Source organism: Tympanuchus pallidicinctus, unplaced genomic scaffold, assembly GCF_026119805.1.
Source record: "Tympanuchus pallidicinctus isolate F22 unplaced genomic scaffold, pur_lepc_1.0 scaffold23, whole genome shotgun sequence".
Taxonomy (NCBI): Eukaryota; Metazoa; Chordata; class Aves; order Galliformes; family Phasianidae; genus Tympanuchus; species Tympanuchus pallidicinctus.
In genome coordinates, this window is record NW_026294740.1 from 7,835,732 (window position 1) to 7,853,397 (window position 17,666).

Genomic DNA, 17,666 nt, shown 5'->3' on the forward strand with positions numbered 1-17,666 from the left:
GTACCCTTAAAGTGTATTATGAGGAGTGCAATCCAAATGCCTCTGGCGCACTGTCAGGCGTTGGGGAATACACCTCCTGACTAGGAAGTCTTTGAGCAATCTCATAATAAGTAATTTTTTAATGAGTACCTGATCTGCACCTACTTTGAATTGCAGTTTGAATAACGTTTTGGCATACAGAAGCTTTCCCAATGATAACACAGATCACAGCCACCAGATACCAACTACTTGCAGTCACTGCTAGTGTGGGCCAGGTTGAGATCAGTGAGAGGGAGAGAGAAAAGAAAAAAATGTGTTACATTACAAACTATGTGAGCTTTGCATTATGTAATTTATGCACTTTTTAATCTTCACTTCTACTTTTTGGCAGCCCTTTTTAATTCAAAGCAAGCCCACACCTTTGGTTTCAGGAGGGTTTACATTACTGTTCTGGTACATTATAATATCAGCAGTGAGAAGACACATTCTGTACTGATGCCTGACAGGAAGAACTGAAGCTGTTTAACCAGGGAAGTTTCAGATTTTTTTAGTGTGTCAGTTTTGTAGCTAAAATACTATGATTCAAGTCCTGAATAGTCCCAGCCAGTGAATTTAAGAAGAAATTTGCACAGAAATAGGATGCTCAGATCATGTAAATGAAAAAGTATCTGTTCTTTGAATTCAGCTCTTCAAAATGTAGTCGTTACCAGAGTACCAAAGGAGTGATGTTAAATCACATTTACGACCTGAGTCACAGCCTAGGTGAATACCTGCCAAGAAGAGCTGCTTTCATTGACCTTTATTGAAGTGAGGTGGTGGAAAAAGTCTGAGGAACTGTATTCCAGCCCTCATTTCCATGACTTCTAATGCCCATAGCTATGTTATGCATTGGTGTGAACACAACAAACCAATCTACAAACGATCTACATATTTTTCTGTTGATCCAGTGACATTTATCTGCTGGTGCAGATGTGGTTGGTACAGTGCTGAGGTGCTGGAAGATTTGTAAATACAGAGACCTTGCTGAGCCCCTTGGAGCCTGTGGGCTTAAGAAGATGCAGTGTGTACCTTTCTTTCATATCAGACAAGTTTAGATTGGATTTCACTACGTCTGACCTGTCAGAAAGCAACAGGGAAATGCAATAAAAAGACCCACAGTGTGTCTGCAGAAATGGACGCTGCAACTATCAGTCTTGGCTGGTAAACAAAGAATCAAAACAGTACGTCTGTAAATTTTGCAGTTGCAGTGCAAAATGTGGTGAATGAACTTAATGGAGGTGATGTGGGTCTGATTGGAACTAAACATTGTCTGGGGTTTCTGATCATACAGGTTTTTTTAAATCTTTCAATTCTGATTTTTCTTCATTTCCAAAGTATCTAATAAAGTAGATATTGATTGCAGAAAGCAATCATTAGGTATAAGGATACTAAAGCTAATTATATTGATTATATAGAAGAAAGTAATACAAATGTTCTCAGTTTGCTGTTGTCCTTTGGGAGGCTATGATATTATTATTTTATTTAACACGCTGCATTGTCTGGTAAGATTCTACCTAATTACTGCAATATATCTTGATGCAAATGCCCTCCTGATTTTTCTTCCCAGCTGTCTTGATAGAAAAAACTCAGGGAAGACGATGCCTGCTTTGTAACTTGATTTTTGTCTTGAATTTTGACATCATTTTAAGCTATTCCCTGTGCTCTGTAAGCTCTATCATTTTGATCTGTTACATTTTGCACGTTGCTAAAAAGACCAGTGGACAATAAAACCCTTTACTTAGATGAAGCATCAGTGACTGCATGACCAGTCTGTAGTTCTCATGGACGTGCAGTGAAGGCATTGCTCTCCAAGCACATCACTGAAGCACAGCGACATTCCTGTTCCCTGCTTGTTGCAGAAGGTTCGTTATGCTTCATTGTTTGTGTTTCTTTAGTAACAGTTCTTTCTGCTGATACTTGGGCAATGAGTTTTACCATCTGACAGTGTCTGAGGAAAGCAAGAAAGTACATTTGTAAAAATGATCCTGTTGTTGTCAGTAAAGGAAAACTTAATTAAAGAGCCTTACTCTTTGTAGCATGAAATTTTGCTCTGAAAAATGGAGTGGCTGGTTCTTATTAAAAAAAATAATAACAGTTTGTCTTAAATTAGAGTCCTCCTGTTGTTAAAAAGGACGTGACATGTATTAGCAAGAATAACTTCCTTAGGGGTAGTAATTTTGTGGAGCAAATATTTTGAGGTAGAGTTGTTGTTCAGAATGACAGTGTATGAGTATCAGTGGGCTGCATTCCTGGAAGCGTCTCAGTAATGCTGAAAAAGTCATCGGAGGTACAGCAATAATTGTGTTGATGAAAACAGATTATCCATTTGTTTTTTGCCTTACAAAGATAAGCGTGGAAAAAAAGCGTGTCTGAGTGACCGCGTGCCAGATGGAAACAAGGGGCAGTTCTGCACTCCGTGTAGCTGTAAATGAACACCAGCATCTCCTGACACAGTAATAGCTGAGCATGCTGCAAGCAGCGAGCTTACAGCTGGGATCACCTGGCGTGCCATCCCTGTGCATTGCAGTGCCATCATTCACTGTTAGGAAGTCAGTTCTTGACAGCGAGTTCTAATTCTGCTGTCCTAGAAGTGAGCGATATTCAGTGTTGGTATGCTTCATCTTTAGTGCTTCTTTCTGAATGCTCTGAAACAGTTCACTCAATCCATATATTTTTGTCTATTTTGAATAAATTTCTCTGCTGAAGAAGAAAAGCTGTATCTAGTTTGGCTCTGCTTAGGGCCGTTTTTCTCCCCCGTTTTTGTTTCCTATCTTAGTACCACAAAACTAGGTTATAACAAACTTCAATATAGCATGTGTAAATTAAATGCAAATTCACGCTGCCATGAAGCACTGAATGCAGCTGAAATGGGTTCTGCTGTGCCCTGGCTTAGGCTCACTGAACTGCAGGTCATCATCTGGAAATTTCACAGAGACCTTTTAGATATCAGTGCAGAATAGGTTGCAGTCAAAGCTGGGGTCATTTGAGGGGGTAATTTTATTTGTCTGGGCTTGTTCTCCATTATGGTACTGTGAATGTGTTTATCTCCTGTGTAGTTTGCAATGAAAACAAAACACAAAGTAGCTATGGCTGCTATGGTGTAATGATGTAAAACTGCATTTCTCCGTTCAAAAAGTACAAATCTAAATTAGATATTTTATAAAAGATGAAATAATGGAGGAGTCGTGACATGGAGATAAAAAAAACAAGCTGGGAGCACGGCTGCTTATAAATACAGAACTGCCTTTGTGAGTTCCTGGCCGGCAGGCAGTGATATTCCCATGCTGTTCCATCAGCCAAATTTACTGCTGTCAGGGAGAGGTTCACTCTTTTCCCATAGAAGAATTGCTCTCAGTTCTGTGTGCCACATGATGTTAGGCAGCGATGAGGTTGAAATGGGTCAATTTCAGTAATCCTTGCCAAAGTAAATCTCAAAAGCAAATTAATGGATTTTGGTACTGGGTTTTGAACAGAATTTACAGGAAAGTTACACACAAACACCAAGTTCTAAGTAGACTGTTTATTATTATAACTATTTTAGGCCAAATTTTGCTTAAAAAATGAGAGCTAAGTGGACCAGGTGACAACGGCTGCTCAAGGGTGCTGCATTGACAAATGGGATTCTTGCCAGTAGTTCTGGTGATGGCAATTTAAAGAGATCAGAATTTCAAGTGGGAGAGGAGCTTTGTGCCAGATTTTCCCTTTTTAAAGAGGAAAATATAGAAGCTTACTCTTGCAGTCCTTGCTGCAATTAAACTTATAACTATTCATAAACCATAAAAGCTAGATTTAAACCATCCTGTTAATGAGGATTAGGGATGTGTTCTGCTCACAGAAGGCACTTGCAAGTATTGAGGAATTAGTGAGGTGACAAGCTGCATGGATAGACTCCATTGCTGGGGTGGGCTAAAATAGAGAGAACGTTATGAACATTCTGAGAAATACCAATATCTGCATGAAAAAATATTTTCATTTCTTATGTAAATATTTAATGCAAATGCCTATATGCACCTAAGTTGGGGGAGCCTCCCAGCCACATGCTGGGTTTATTCCTTTCGTTTGGTTGGTTTTTTGAGCCGGATGACTTTGCAATTAATACAATAGTAAGAAAGTCAGGAGGCAAATCTAATGTAATTTTAAATTACAAAGCATAAAGGTACTGTTGTGCTTCTCGTGTCATAGTCTGCTGTCCTGCTAGGATCTTCTACTGTCCAAATGTAGGCAAGCTGAGTTATAGCATTGTTGGGATGGCTGTTGGCTTTGTTAGCAACACGACAGAATACAGAGGTAGAGAAGAATGCTTTCTAAGAGGGAATTTGATTTAGGATTGGAATTCATATCTCAGGAAGCTGCATTTACATGCTGTATATTGAGCAATGCCATCACTTTGGCTTTGTTTGTGTGTAGATGGGTATGGGTGTCTGATGACATAGGACCTGGGATGATGATAATGTTTGCTACCATGTTATCTGCCTGTAATTCTTTTAGAAGTGCTCTGCTTTTTTAGAAGAAAACCTTTTAGCCATTACCCATTTGATTTCTCTGCCTTCACTGCATTTCTCAGCAGTGGCCAACTGCCTGGGTCTAACATAGCAAGCAAGAGGATGTAGAGATCTGTCACCCAAAACCTCATGAGAGATGGGAAAAGTATATTCCAGGTAAAGGCACACCAGTTTTCAATCTCACAGCTGTAGAATACTGGGTTTTCTATACAGGCTGCTCTATCAGTTTCTTTGATGACTTGTCTGTACTTCAGTGTTGACCTGTTTAACTGTTTCCATAGGAAATTTTCTGTCCTTTTCAGTAGTGTTTAAAATGCAAATTCTCTGCCTTATTACAGTCTTCTGACCACAGCTTCCTTGTGTTTGAATTACAAGCAAAAATAAAAATAAAAAATGTGCAGTGCACAGCATTCCAGCTGGTACCTTGTCTACTCTCAATGACAAAAAACAAAACCCATAGCAAGAGAGAATCATACATTATGGAACAAAGCCAAGCCAAACAAGCGCAGATTTGACCCTGGGAGTCCTAGCAGTGTAGATGAGGAGTTTGCCAGAGTGTCTGTAGGATACAGCAGAGCCTGGCCTTTGCTATTTATAGTCTAGCCAGGTTGGCCGCAGTGATTGTCCATGAGAGTTAACTCTTGGATCAGCTGCATGTGAAGGAGATGGAAGCCAGCAATTCAGCCTGAAGATGAAAATAGGAAAAACAGCAATGGAGCTTGCAGGAAAATATATTGAATTTGCTGTTGATCTACCATCATCTTACAACCTGGCTTTCTGTTCTGGCTTTGGCTGCAAGGCAAGGAGAAGTTACAGCGAAGTATGTGGTAGGACACGTTGTTGTAGGTCACTAAGAGAAAAAAAATAAAGAAATTTAAATGCAGCAGCTCTTATTTGTTGCAGTGGCCTTGAGTGATCCTTCTTAGGATCATCTGCTAGTTTTTCAGGGGATGGGGTTGGTGTTTGTGTTTTGTTTTGTTTTAATTTTCCCCAAAAGGAACAACTTGACAGTTGCTGAGATGACCTGTTTAAGGCCTCTCTTCCACTTTTTGTCGTTCTGTAGGTGATTTAATCCAAACAGTGCTCTTCATTAGTTTTCATTCCTCTTAGGAAGTGGAAGCATGTAAGTGTTTTTCTGTTTTAAAGAAGCTGTCACAAAAAAAACCAATCCACAACAGCCAAAAGGACTTCAGCCTGACTGTTTTTCATTTGATTGTGTATTTCAATCTCAGTTAATTATCTGGCTCCCAAATACAAAGCCTGTCCAATTTTTGCCCATACAATATTTAATATTCTGCCTTTCTTCATCATCATATTAGGGACACAGACTGTTCTCACCATTCATTTTCTGCACATTTGCAAATACAGTTGCACAGATTGGGAGCCTTATGCTTCTTTTCATGGCTTTTAATCTTTTCTCTTAAAACTTTTAAATTTCTCTACTTACTTTGATCACCAGTGCAATAAACCAATCCTCCCTGCAGGTTTTGAGAGAATTCCAGATTATGTGGCTCGGAGATGCAATAAGAGAATTACAGCTAAGAAAGAAATCAGTCGTGTTCTCTAATTACTTCTTATTTTCTACTGCTGATAGAATGAAAAGATTAAATCTGTCTGCAAATCTTGCAAGGACAATCTAAGAAAGGAAGAGGCACAAACGATTAGACAACAGCTTTTGCCAGCAAAGAGAAGTGAGAGTGTCATTCAGCAGACTTTCAGAATGGAGGACTTGGTCAGGGATGGCCTAAGCAGCAAATAAGGCGTAGCTGAAATAGCTGAAAAATTCCTCCTGATTTTGACAGATTGGCAAAGGCGTCTGTCAGCTCCACTTCTGTCAAAGTGCCTTAAAGAGAGAAAAACGCTGTAGAACTGTATTACTTAGAGGTGCAGCGTGTGGATCGAGCCTGCGATGGAGCAGGGCTCCAGGTGTCTTCAGGTGAGATGCTGGGCAACAGTTCCAATTTAGGACTTGCAAACGTGCAAAGTTATGCAGCTGCTTACAAGTTCTAGAGTTATTTCAGCTCTGTCCTGATTCAGGGCTTATGCTGGCCGGTGATGCCCATTTAAGGGAAATTTCCATTATTTGAAGCTCAGAGCACACGGTGGAGAGCATCTTGGTTCAGAAATAGCTGAGCTGATTTCTGCAAGATACTGCTCCATATATCTGAGTTCACTGAGGAAAAACAAGGAAGCACAAAGCAACGTACATACATAAGATGTAATGGCTATTTAAAGTAATACCTCAGTACTATGAAAGAGCACTATGAAGGGAAAACGTTTCAGCTCAAACTTTATTCAAATAACTTCTTTTTTTTGCAGAGCAAAGCAGGGCTTGGGGATGTAAAATAAGCATGCAGATAGAAGCAGTCCAGAGTTTCCCTTCGTTCTGTTCTGCGGTTTCAAATATTTTAACATTTCATATCCAGTCCAGTAAGCATTCAGTGCTTGTTACATTTCAGTAGTGCAAGATGAAATCACTTTAATTACCAATTAGAACTGTAGAATCAAATTTTAGCTGTTCCTTTATTTGAAGAGTGATTTCCTGGGCAATACTCTCACGGCTCGTACGCTGGTTTGTTTGAATGCTTTGTATGGGAGACTCCGTTGCTTTCAGAAGTACCAAAGAAGTGTTCTGGTTATTGCATGGGTGTTGGCATTTTGTATTTTTAACTGTTCCTCTAGGATGAAATGAAGTGTTCACTGCATTTATTTGAAAAAGGAAGGAAGAATATAATATTTATGCTTCCAGAAACACAAGTCAAAGAACATTGTGCCCCAAAGGGAAAAATGCATTATTAGCTTGGTACTGACAGCGTACACAACTTCCCTGAATTCTGTGGCACTGATTCCTGATGGTCTTTTAACTAGTCAGTATTTCCAAGTCCCAGAATCCTGAGTGGAAATGCACTGCACACAAAGCATACGTCTCATGGGTCACCAGTGTACCTGAATAATTAAATTATGGACAGAGGCACAGAACTGTTCTGTGCTGCAGATGCAAGTGCCTAGTATTTCCAAAATATATGGTGCTGATCATGCCTAGAAGCACATTACTTATGCATGATTTTGATAACATCCATTTTCTTCCCTTTGCCTGCTTGCACATGCTGTGTGCCTGCGATGGCTGCAGAAAGTAACTGTGTCCACACAACATTGTAGTGTTTTATTCCAGCATCTGTGCAAGTGGAAACCTGAAAGCATTCTGTTGCATAGGTTACTGAAGGAGGCTTACGGCCGTTGTTCCAGGTGGGTTTTCTGACTGTGCTCTGTTAGTGTTACGTTTCTTTCACTCTTGCAGATTTTTGACAATGAAGCTAAAGATCTGGAACGAGAAGTCTGCTTCATTGATATTGCCAGTGATGAAATTCCTGAGCGCTATTACAAGGAATCAGAGGTAAGAGACAAAGTGAAGGAATGTTCAGAGCTGCAGTAAAGCCTTGATTGGAGTCAAAACAGTTTTATTTTGATGTGAAATTTCCATGGTCGGTATTTTAGAAGCTTTTGATTAGATGGGAAGCTGGTAGCAAACTCTCAATCTAGGCTGCTTGGCTCTTTGATTTACAGATCTTCAGATGTCTTCTCAACCTCTTGAAATGCTTTTGTATCCTGGTCGATTTGTGACCAGTGCCAGACCTTTTCATGCACAGTGGAATAGGATTTTTCTTTAAATCGTGAGGCTCACAGAAGTGTTTGCAGCTCTGAGAAGTTTTAAACATGACTGGTTTCCTAATTTGTGTTCCACCCCAAAGTAATGCCACGTGAAGTGTCTGAGCCCCAAGCAAAGGACAGACATGCAGGGAGAGTAGGGTTGATGCTCGTTGCTCAGGGGCAACTGTGACATGAGACCAGGAGGGACTGAAGCACCCTACATAATGGAGTGAGCCTGCTAAAAAGCATCAGTGGCAAACCAGCACGTTCACTCACTTAAAATTCCCCTGAAAATTGCTCTTGTGTACATTTGACAGACTGCTTCTTTTAGGTCAATGCAATTAACTGTTCTGAAATCAGTAACAACCATGCCAATGGAGATGAGATCTCAGTGTTTTAATATCAGTGCTGGAAAATGGTGGTTCAGAACAAGTAACTGGAGAGAAATGATCAGATCTCTGCTTGCATTTCATTTTGGAGGCACGGTTTGCCTCTGAAGCCAAGTACATATTCATAGCTGGCAACGAGTGTGGCAGCTGTTTGACTATACAATATGAGATTACACAGTCATTTTTAGGTTAGAAAATGAAGACTTGCCAAAGAGTATGTTTCTATGCCATAGGAGCCATGCTTTTCAGACAAAAATAGTTGGGTACGTGTTATCTTCTATTTATAGGTCCCACTGCAGATTTTACGTCCTGGTCATAAAAGAAAATTGGGTAACGGTAGAATGAGAAGTAATTTTATTAGTTTTCTTGGATTATAAAACCCATCTGTTACGTACCCAAAATTATGTAACACCTCATGAACCAGCTTATTGGTCCCATCATCTCATCTGAACTACCTGGTCTGCTGGTTCTGTTCAGGAATGACTGCCTGCCACTGCAAACATCAGCATTTCACTCTGTTTTAAAGAAATCATGTCAGATTTTTCACCTCAGCGTGTGCACTTTTACAAGTTGCAAATAGGAAGGCAACATCTAGCTTTTCAGCTTTCCTCTCTTTAGTAGCCAAGTATTAAACCTTATGTTCGTATGATGTATCTAATGATGTAGAAAAACAGCTTCAGTGGGAGAAAAGAATTTTAGTCTGTGTGTTGTACTTCAGAGACAAATTCAGAGACCTTATTCCAAGCAAAATGGAATTTTCTGTGTGATTTTAAACAACAAAAATAGACCAGCATCTGTTGTTGTCTCTGTACCCATGGCTTCCAAATTCTGTTTCAGAATTCATATTTCATACAAAGAGATGAAATCACCTCAGCCTTTAACTGTGTACTGAACTAATGGTAGCTGCATTCCGAATCTTGTGAAGTTTACTAACTGTACTTTGTATTGCCATATGATGAACATGAAGCCAAATTCCCTTTTCTCTGAGGTCTTTTACATAATTTAGGGACTGTAAGAAGGTCTTTAATTATTTTAGATGTCATTTCTGTCTGTTTTTAATCAGAGCAGTATTAAAAAAGTAACTCTATGTAAATGAGAAATGCTCTGTATTTTCCAAATAACAGTTTCAGAGATAACTAAAAGGTATTTTAATTACACTAATAACAATAATTTGGCTGGTTCTGCATGATTTAATCTGAATTGATATGTTAAAGATTAAATGTGGAGTACAATCCTCAGGATTTAAGAATTAGATCCCACTGGATAAATGTTCTGATTCTAATCCAGAAAGACCAATGAGGATGGTTTTAACTTCAGGCATGGTAGTAATCTCTTCATTACAGTGGCTCTTTCACATGCTTAAAATTAAGCAAGTCTGTATCAGGGTCAGCATCCTTAGCACCTTCTAGAAATAAGCTCTGGATTTATTTTATGTCCTGTTACAGTTACTGCAGGAGGTTCATGAGATGTCCAAGGGACACCTAGCATCACACTGCATAGCCAAAGATGGAGTTAATGGAGGCTTAATAGGGGTTCCTGTTGCATTAAGGAATACTTTAAAGGAACCTCTGCTGCTAGTTCTCAGAAATATCTTGACCAGAATCATCTGAGTGATTTGATTCCCTTAGGAATGGAGGGTTTTTCCATCAGTGCCTGCACCAAAGGGCTGAAATCGACAGGTGAATGATGAAATGGAGGGCAGTTTGTTAGCAGTTACAAACAGGCAGAGTCCTGTTCTGTCATCTATGGAGGCAGACTGACTTCAGCTGCCAGAAGTGTTGTCCTTTTGGAAGACTGGAGGAGGTATGACTGCACAGATGTAGATATCCCAAAGCAGGTGACTTAATGACTGTCTATAAACTTGATCACTAAGTTACAGCCAAAGTCCTTACCGCTTCTCCCACATCTTAAATACAGCTTTTTTTTGGTGACCGTGGCCCTAAAATCCCGGAAAGTTTTAAGGTGTTTAGAAGTCAAGTTTCCAAATCTGCATGTGAATGGTCACATTGAGTACAGAATTATGTATGTCTTTATAAAGAATGAACAAGCTTACAGGTAGGAGGATCTGTCTTATTTCCTTGTGACTTCAACATCAGTGAATAAGTATCACCAGCTATCACATATTCCCCATGTACGCCTATGTGTTTATCTGAATTATAGAAAAGAACAAATCTGAGCTTTGCTGAGGGGTGAGAGATGGCCTCCAGTGAATCATTCACTGAAATGAAACTTCTCCTGTAGACATGAGATACTGAGCAATGTGTTCTTTGCCAGTTCTGAGAACTTGAATATAGGAGCAGTGTTTCATTTCCCGTTTATAACAAAACAGTTGAGCATTGGACACTCGCAATAAACACCTTTAGTTACCTGCAAATAAAAAGATTTCATACAGCTGCTGCAGTTTTCTTCCTCAGTTGCTGACTTCTTTGGATTTAACTGCACTGCAGTGGATCCTGCTTACTCCTCTCCCGTGCTTTGTGGATAACAAAGTTTGTCATGTCGCTGATCAGAAAATTGTGGTAGCTGATACGATGCAGATGCTGCAGTCCCCACTGCGAGTAACATTTCAGTGCTGCAGTTCAGCACGGGGCACAGACAAAACAAATGAAAATGCTCTTTTACTGACTAACATCAGTTGTGAGCTCACAGAAAGGCTGACTGGATTATCATATTTTAGCCTCAGAACCGTCCTGGTAATCAGTTCTGAAGAATTTGCTGTTTCTTGCAGAAAAAATCTTTTTATGGAAATCAAGAAAACGTATTTAAAAAGTGGCTCCTCACCAATCTCTGCAGGAGTGTCTTTACATCAGCACATCTTTCTGGAGCACTGAGCTGTGTAAGCTGAAATCCAAACCCTGACCACTGTAGCTGGGTGGTGAAGTGCCAGATCACATGTATTAAAATCATGAAGGAATGGTTCTGAAATTCAAGATCAAACAAAATCATCTTCAGCTTAAAGTGGGGAAATAAAGAGGGACTGAACTTTGAAAGTATTTTAGTGGAATATTTTGTGATAGGACTCTGGAAAAAAAATGAATCTGTGTCTGGGGTCTTCAAATCACCATGCTGATGTCTCAGCATTAATGACAAGTATACTCATTAAGATTTTGGAGTTATATTCCTATAAGCAACAAATTTAAGTATATAACCTTAAGAAAAACATAAGATTTCAGCTGTAAGCCTGAAAAGGCATTACCACAAGCCAGTGCCACATTTCCACATTAGTGTTTGCCTCCTGGAAAACAGGTTACAGTCCCACTTCTGCTGCCCATGACACCTGCAGTTCCCAAGGTGCTCCGAGTAAATAAATGCTAAATACAAAATAATGGAATCCCAGCAGTCAGTGTCACAGACTGCCAGGCAAGGCCTCAGTAAGAACACTGGGAAAGTGCTGTGTTTGAAGCCATGCCCATCACGCTGTGGCTTTGATTTTATTTCACTGTAGTTGTGTGTTTTATTCTCAAATAAGCCCAGCTGCAGGTAATGCTGTTTCTGCTATGTTAGCAGAAGTGCTGTTTTTAAATCTCTCTGCACCTGGCAATAATGCACTGCAAATACAGAGTAGGGTTTGCCCCTCTTCAGCAAAAGGATTTGCCAGATGGGCTTTCCTAATAAACTGGGTCTGATAAGAGCACAGGAAGGTTATTTAAACAAAAAGATTTTTGCTATGCCATTACATTTAAAACAGATTGAGAATTTTACTAGTAGAGAAAATCAGAGAAAAGTAGTGAATTGAGGCTATTTGGGTGCTGCTTTTTTTTTTTTTTTTTTTTTTTTTTTTTTAAGAAGAAAGGTTTCTTTGCTGTAAATCTTAATCTAACACTGCAAAGCAATGAGTTAGGCACGTAAAATCATTCCAGGTCCAAGTTTTCAATGAAATCAGATACTGAACATCATAAGGTTAGCAGTCTTGGTCACATCAAAAGTCTTTGTGGCTTGGGATGTGCAGAGGTCCAGGAAGGGTATAAACATAAGTAAATATGTAGAAATTCTTCCCCTGAATACTTTCTTGTATGAACCATAGCATGAGAAATTTCTGGGCCAGAATTTGTGTCTTTCTGTAATACTCTGAGATTGCTTTTAAGCACTTAATTTTTTAGCATCTGGGTTAAAGGCCAGTTGTGGTAGTTTTACTTATGATGGCTCTCCTCTGTGAAACAACTGTGTCCTTTGAGAAATGGCCAAGAGATCAGACTCTGCAGTTCCCTCTGCTTAATGTGGCCACGTATCTCACTGTGCTGCTCAGCCTGACCCATGCTTACGTGCAGCTCCCACTGAATCGAGTTGTAGCTCACGTGAGCAAGCTCTCAGTGAAATCCTTAACATCTTGGACTTGCATGCAACTGTCTGCAAATCTATTTCTGTGAATTCTTTTTTTTTTTTTCTTTTTCTTTTTTTTTTTTTCTGGCTTTCATTCATCTGTTTGCAGTTTTTTAGTACCAATATCCTAATGTTTTCTGAAAGACAGGAATTTCCATTAAAGCTATTAGATACAAGTTCAGACTGTCCATCGCTGCCTGCCTCTTTGCCTGAAACTGTCCAGCCAATTTGTGACTGTACAGCATGTCCTTCTAGAAAAATGGACATGATTAAGGGAAGTAAAGGTGCCATCTCTGTGCACTCTTAAAAGGATCTGGAACTCGAAGTGATATCGTGGATGGACTGCATTGCAGTAATTGGATTGTTTGGAGATCGCCAACCGAAGAAGGAATCCCATTATGAATCCATTTGTCAGCTGTGTTAGCTTTATAAAAAAGAAATAAAGAAAAACAGAAATTCCTTTTTTTGTAGCCACCCAGAGGGTGCTTGCAGCTGAACAGGACACAGATGTTGTGCACAGCTCTGCAGTCCTGTGGGGTCGCTGTTCATTGTTGAACTTTTATCTATAAGTTTTGAAAAACCAGTATTGACTCAAATTTGTTGCTTCAGTCCCTTGGGACGGTGCTGGAGTTGTTCCATTATGGCTCTGGTTATCATAGAAGGGTTACAGGGTATCCCTGCTTAACACTCAGTGTTATTAAAGGTGTATCCAAAGTGCTTAATCAGTGCAATGGCGTCATCTCTGCAGTGCTGTGTATGTAAGAAGCAGCAGATCCTTACTTACTATTTCCTTTTGATTTTCCTTTTTATGAAGAAATGCCTATTTTACTCTGTAATATTTAGCAGAAATATTTTAAATGAGGCTTTCTGCAATCTATTTCTTTATTCATGGAACCATTTAGAAGAATTTTGCATCTTAGTTCTTCCCTTTTTATTTTTTCTTTCTGTTATTATTACTATGTTGCTTGCTTCAGGCAGTAATCAGCTATAAAACAGCCCTTTCAACCAGAAAATATCTAGATCAATCTGAGGTCAAGCTTTATTGAGTGAGAAGAATGGCAACAGCATGTGACTATGAGTTGTGATATACAGAGGTATGTTGCTATGATATATGATGACGCTGAATTGTTTTTTATGGTAATTTAACATTGAAGCCCTATTAGAGTTCAAGTTTAAAGTTTCTATTTAGAAAAGAACGTGTCAGCAATAAAACCAATGTCTTTCACAGAGAAAGAAGCCTGTCACCTCGTTAGAACTTTTAGAGGAGCTTTAATGACTGAGCTGCAGTTTATGGAATAGAACAGAAGCAAACTGTGCACATTGTTAGAAGGAGTGGTGCTGGTTGATGTGTGAGATCAAACTGCATGGAACATTTTTTTTGTTGCTCACCTATTATCTTCCATTGAGCTCCTCGTTGAAGTACACACTTAGATAATTGCTCTTCTAGCACAGGATGAATGTAAAAGGTTTTCTCGAGTCTCAGCTTTGGGCAGGACAATGCAGATGAGTACTGGTGCTTATTCTCAATGAAACATTTTAGAAGCTGCACTATAATTTACAGAAATTTCACTATCTTCAAGTTCTTCTGAAAATCATTATTTGTGTGTACATTACTTCAGTTTTCAAAATTTAGGTAGCAGGAATGGACATAAGGGAAGTGCAGTGGAATCATAAGGGTATGGAAAACAGCATTTTCATAGCAAAAACTTTATCCTGTCTGAATAGAAGCAAGCCTTACTGAACTGCTATCCTTACTGATTGCTTGTTTGATTCTTGTCTCAGTACTGTAATTTCAACACCAATTTGTTTGATTTTGCAGTTAGTTAAAGAGAAACGGTGTTGAAATTAGGTCTATAGTGTTTTGCCCAGACATTCTGTATCAGCTGTAAATGGCAGTGGCTGAATCGGAGGAGTTTTGTGCTTGACTGGTCATCTGGATCTGCAGTATCACATAAACCTGCCAACAGGTCTGATCAGCCATGGTCCTGTCCTGTGCTTTGGTGTCAGAGCTTAAACTAGACATGATTTCATGAAGGCAGGCAGGTCGCACAGGGGGAGCAGTGTTGAAGCAGGTTCCAAAGTAGCGTTGTTTCCAAAGGCCATAAATAACACTTGGAGTGCAGTGCTTTGCAATGACTTGCAAGAACATGTTTTCCTATAGCAGAAGATGTCCCAGATCAAATGAGCCTCAAAATATTTTCCAAGAGTGCCATCAAATTACTGGATGTTGAATTAAAGAAAGGATTTGATCTTGTTATATCCTCGTGCTTATTTGGGTCAATTTTATATTACTTTTTCATTGTATTTATTAGCATGTTTTCATATTTTATCTTACCAAAACACTTCAGCAACCTTGCAAGCAGGGCTTACTCTCCAGGATCTCTGAATGCGTTTTCTTTGTTTTGCAGGATCCTAAATATTTCAAGTCACAGAAGACTGGGAGAGGCCAGTTAAAAGAAGGCTGGAGAGAGACCCATCAGCCCATTATGTGTTCCTACAAACTTGTGACTGTGAAATTTGAAGTTTGGGGACTTCAAACCAGGGTAGAACAATTTGTACACAAGGTGAGCGAAACAGGAGCTGTTTCTTATCCTTCACATCAGCAGAATTTGAGTTGTGCTGTGCAGGAATATAACTGTGTCTCTGCTGGAAGCAGCAAGCTCAGCTGGATCTTTTTCAAGGTCTGAAAGTAGAGCCGAAGTGTTCATCTCTGGGTAGAAACTTGACAAAGCCTGAAGTTGCTCAGGTCTGAGGCTGAGAAAAACTATCAGTAATGCTTTCAGTGCTGTGATCAATTTGAGCTCAGGTATTTGTAAGTATGCTCGAGTAACATTCAAGTAGCAGTGATGGACAGTGTTTGTCTTATAAACAGATGGTGGGAGAGCTTTCCAGTCAGTTTAGTAAAAAAAAAAAAAAGGATTCATTAATAGCATGGCAGCCAAATTGTAATATTTTTCCTTCCACACATTTAAAGAATGAACAAGGAAAAGGTTCCAATTTGTTTGCCCAAAAATTATGGTATTCTGTACATAGCAAGTGGCTTCCCATGCTATTGATAGCCATGCTGATGTGATTCAGTGTTGGCAGTATTCCACTTGAAGTGGGAGATTGGACTGCAAGATCTTAGAGCCAATTACCTGACCCTCTACGGTGTCTCTTTTTTGGATAAACCTGACAGTATATTTTTCACGTTAAATCTTGCTGAAAGGCAGCACTTTTCTGAAATGATCTGTTTTTGCAAAGGTGTTTAACTGTTCCCTTGTTCCACAGGTGGTCAGAGATATACTCCTGATTGGTCACCGACAGGCTTTTGCCTGGGTTGATGAGTGGTATGGTAAGTATTTTGCAGATTAAATCCACTCGAAAGGGTGAGTGAGAATCTTTTCACAATTAAAAGCAGATTTCCGTTTGTTCTCATAGGCCATCAGGTCCCATCATAAGTTGTTCATGTAAGAACCTGAAGTAATTTCAGTTTTGCTGGAATATGCAGGGCTCATTGGCAGCAGGCTCTTTGTTAACAGGAGTAGGTTGTATGTTATGACAGCCAGTAGGCATCACACAGGATGCTGTTACAGCCCATGCAGTTCAGAATGAAGACATCAGTCCAGTCATCCTGCGCTGTAGGCATGTAGAATCTCTTGCTTCTGGCAGGATTCATCTATATGGAGAGCTTCTTGCAGATTTTATTAAAGCTTTTTAACTATTTCCTTACTCAAACTCCTAGGGCCTCTTCTCCAACACAACTTCAGCTTTTTAGGAAAGTTCTAAATTAATATGTACTGCAATAAAGAGAAGACAGAACTCTAACGTCCTTTGTGACAAATAAATATAAATGTAGAAACCACAAGGATTGGTTCAGCAGCAGCTGTTTGTGAAAACTGCATCCATGCACAGCTGTAGGAATGGATGTTTTCTGTAGTAGAGTAATTGCAGATACCAAAACAGATAACTGTTATATAGGTTGATGGGGCTTGTCCTTTGTACACTTATTTTCAGTAAGACATAGCCATAATCATACATATTTCTATAACTTAAAACATCCCTCTTAGTATGTGATAGTTATTTGGGAATATGTTTAGAAAGCTTATTTAAGCCCTCCATAAGCTTCTGGAAATGATTTTGAGCCATTCGTGTGTAAGAATGTTTCTCAGTTTGGATGAAGTTCAGAGCACGTCATTCTGTGTTGCTCAGTACGGCCAGTTGCCCCTGGTGGAAGCACGGACGTCTCCAGTGACTTGAGAAACCTGCAGAAGCACATCTTTTGAAATTATAGAACCAATTGCTTATGATTTTAGTGCTTCCTTCTCAGGTTATGTACAAAACAAAAAAAATCTGGACTGAATAAAATAGATATGAATTCAGTTTAGGTAATTCTGTGCTGTCCGCAGCCTTTATACACTGCATTGTCAAAGGCACAGCTCTGCCCTTACACCTCTTCACATTAAGAATAAAAGGTGGTAAGAATTGCTGACTAGAAACCAGGTATTTCTGTACCCAAAATAAGTGAGGTCCAATTTATATGCAACCAGTGCAATGTAATACATATGAGGTGTGAAATTTTTATGGTGCTGTTCTTGACACGTTTATTTGTATGGAGAGAAATTTTCAAACATATTGTGTTTAAAGAGTCTGTGTGCCTTCAATGTGTCCATTATTGTATTTTTGAAATTAAAGTTTGAGGAAGGCTGAGATGATGCAAGTCTGCTTAAATCAAGAAACTGGTGTATTAAATTCAGTTATCAAACATAGGATGTACTGATATTACTGATTGATTACTCTTACTGCTACC

The 17,666-nt window shown here is 39.3% G+C and overlaps 1 protein-coding gene across 1 annotated transcript in view; it reads left to right on the forward strand.

Annotated features, from left to right (window-relative positions):
* The window catches only part of PITPNC1 (phosphatidylinositol transfer protein cytoplasmic 1), a 71,838-nt gene that overhangs the window by 44,963 nt on the left and 9,209 nt on the right, over positions 1-17,666 (forward strand). The window contains exons 6-8 of the mRNA XM_052687806.1: positions 7,819-7,914; positions 15,286-15,441; positions 16,148-16,211. Coding sequence (XP_052543766.1) covers positions 7,819-7,914; positions 15,286-15,441; positions 16,148-16,211 — 316 coding nt within the window. The remainder of the gene's footprint in view (positions 1-7,818; positions 7,915-15,285; positions 15,442-16,147; positions 16,212-17,666) is intronic.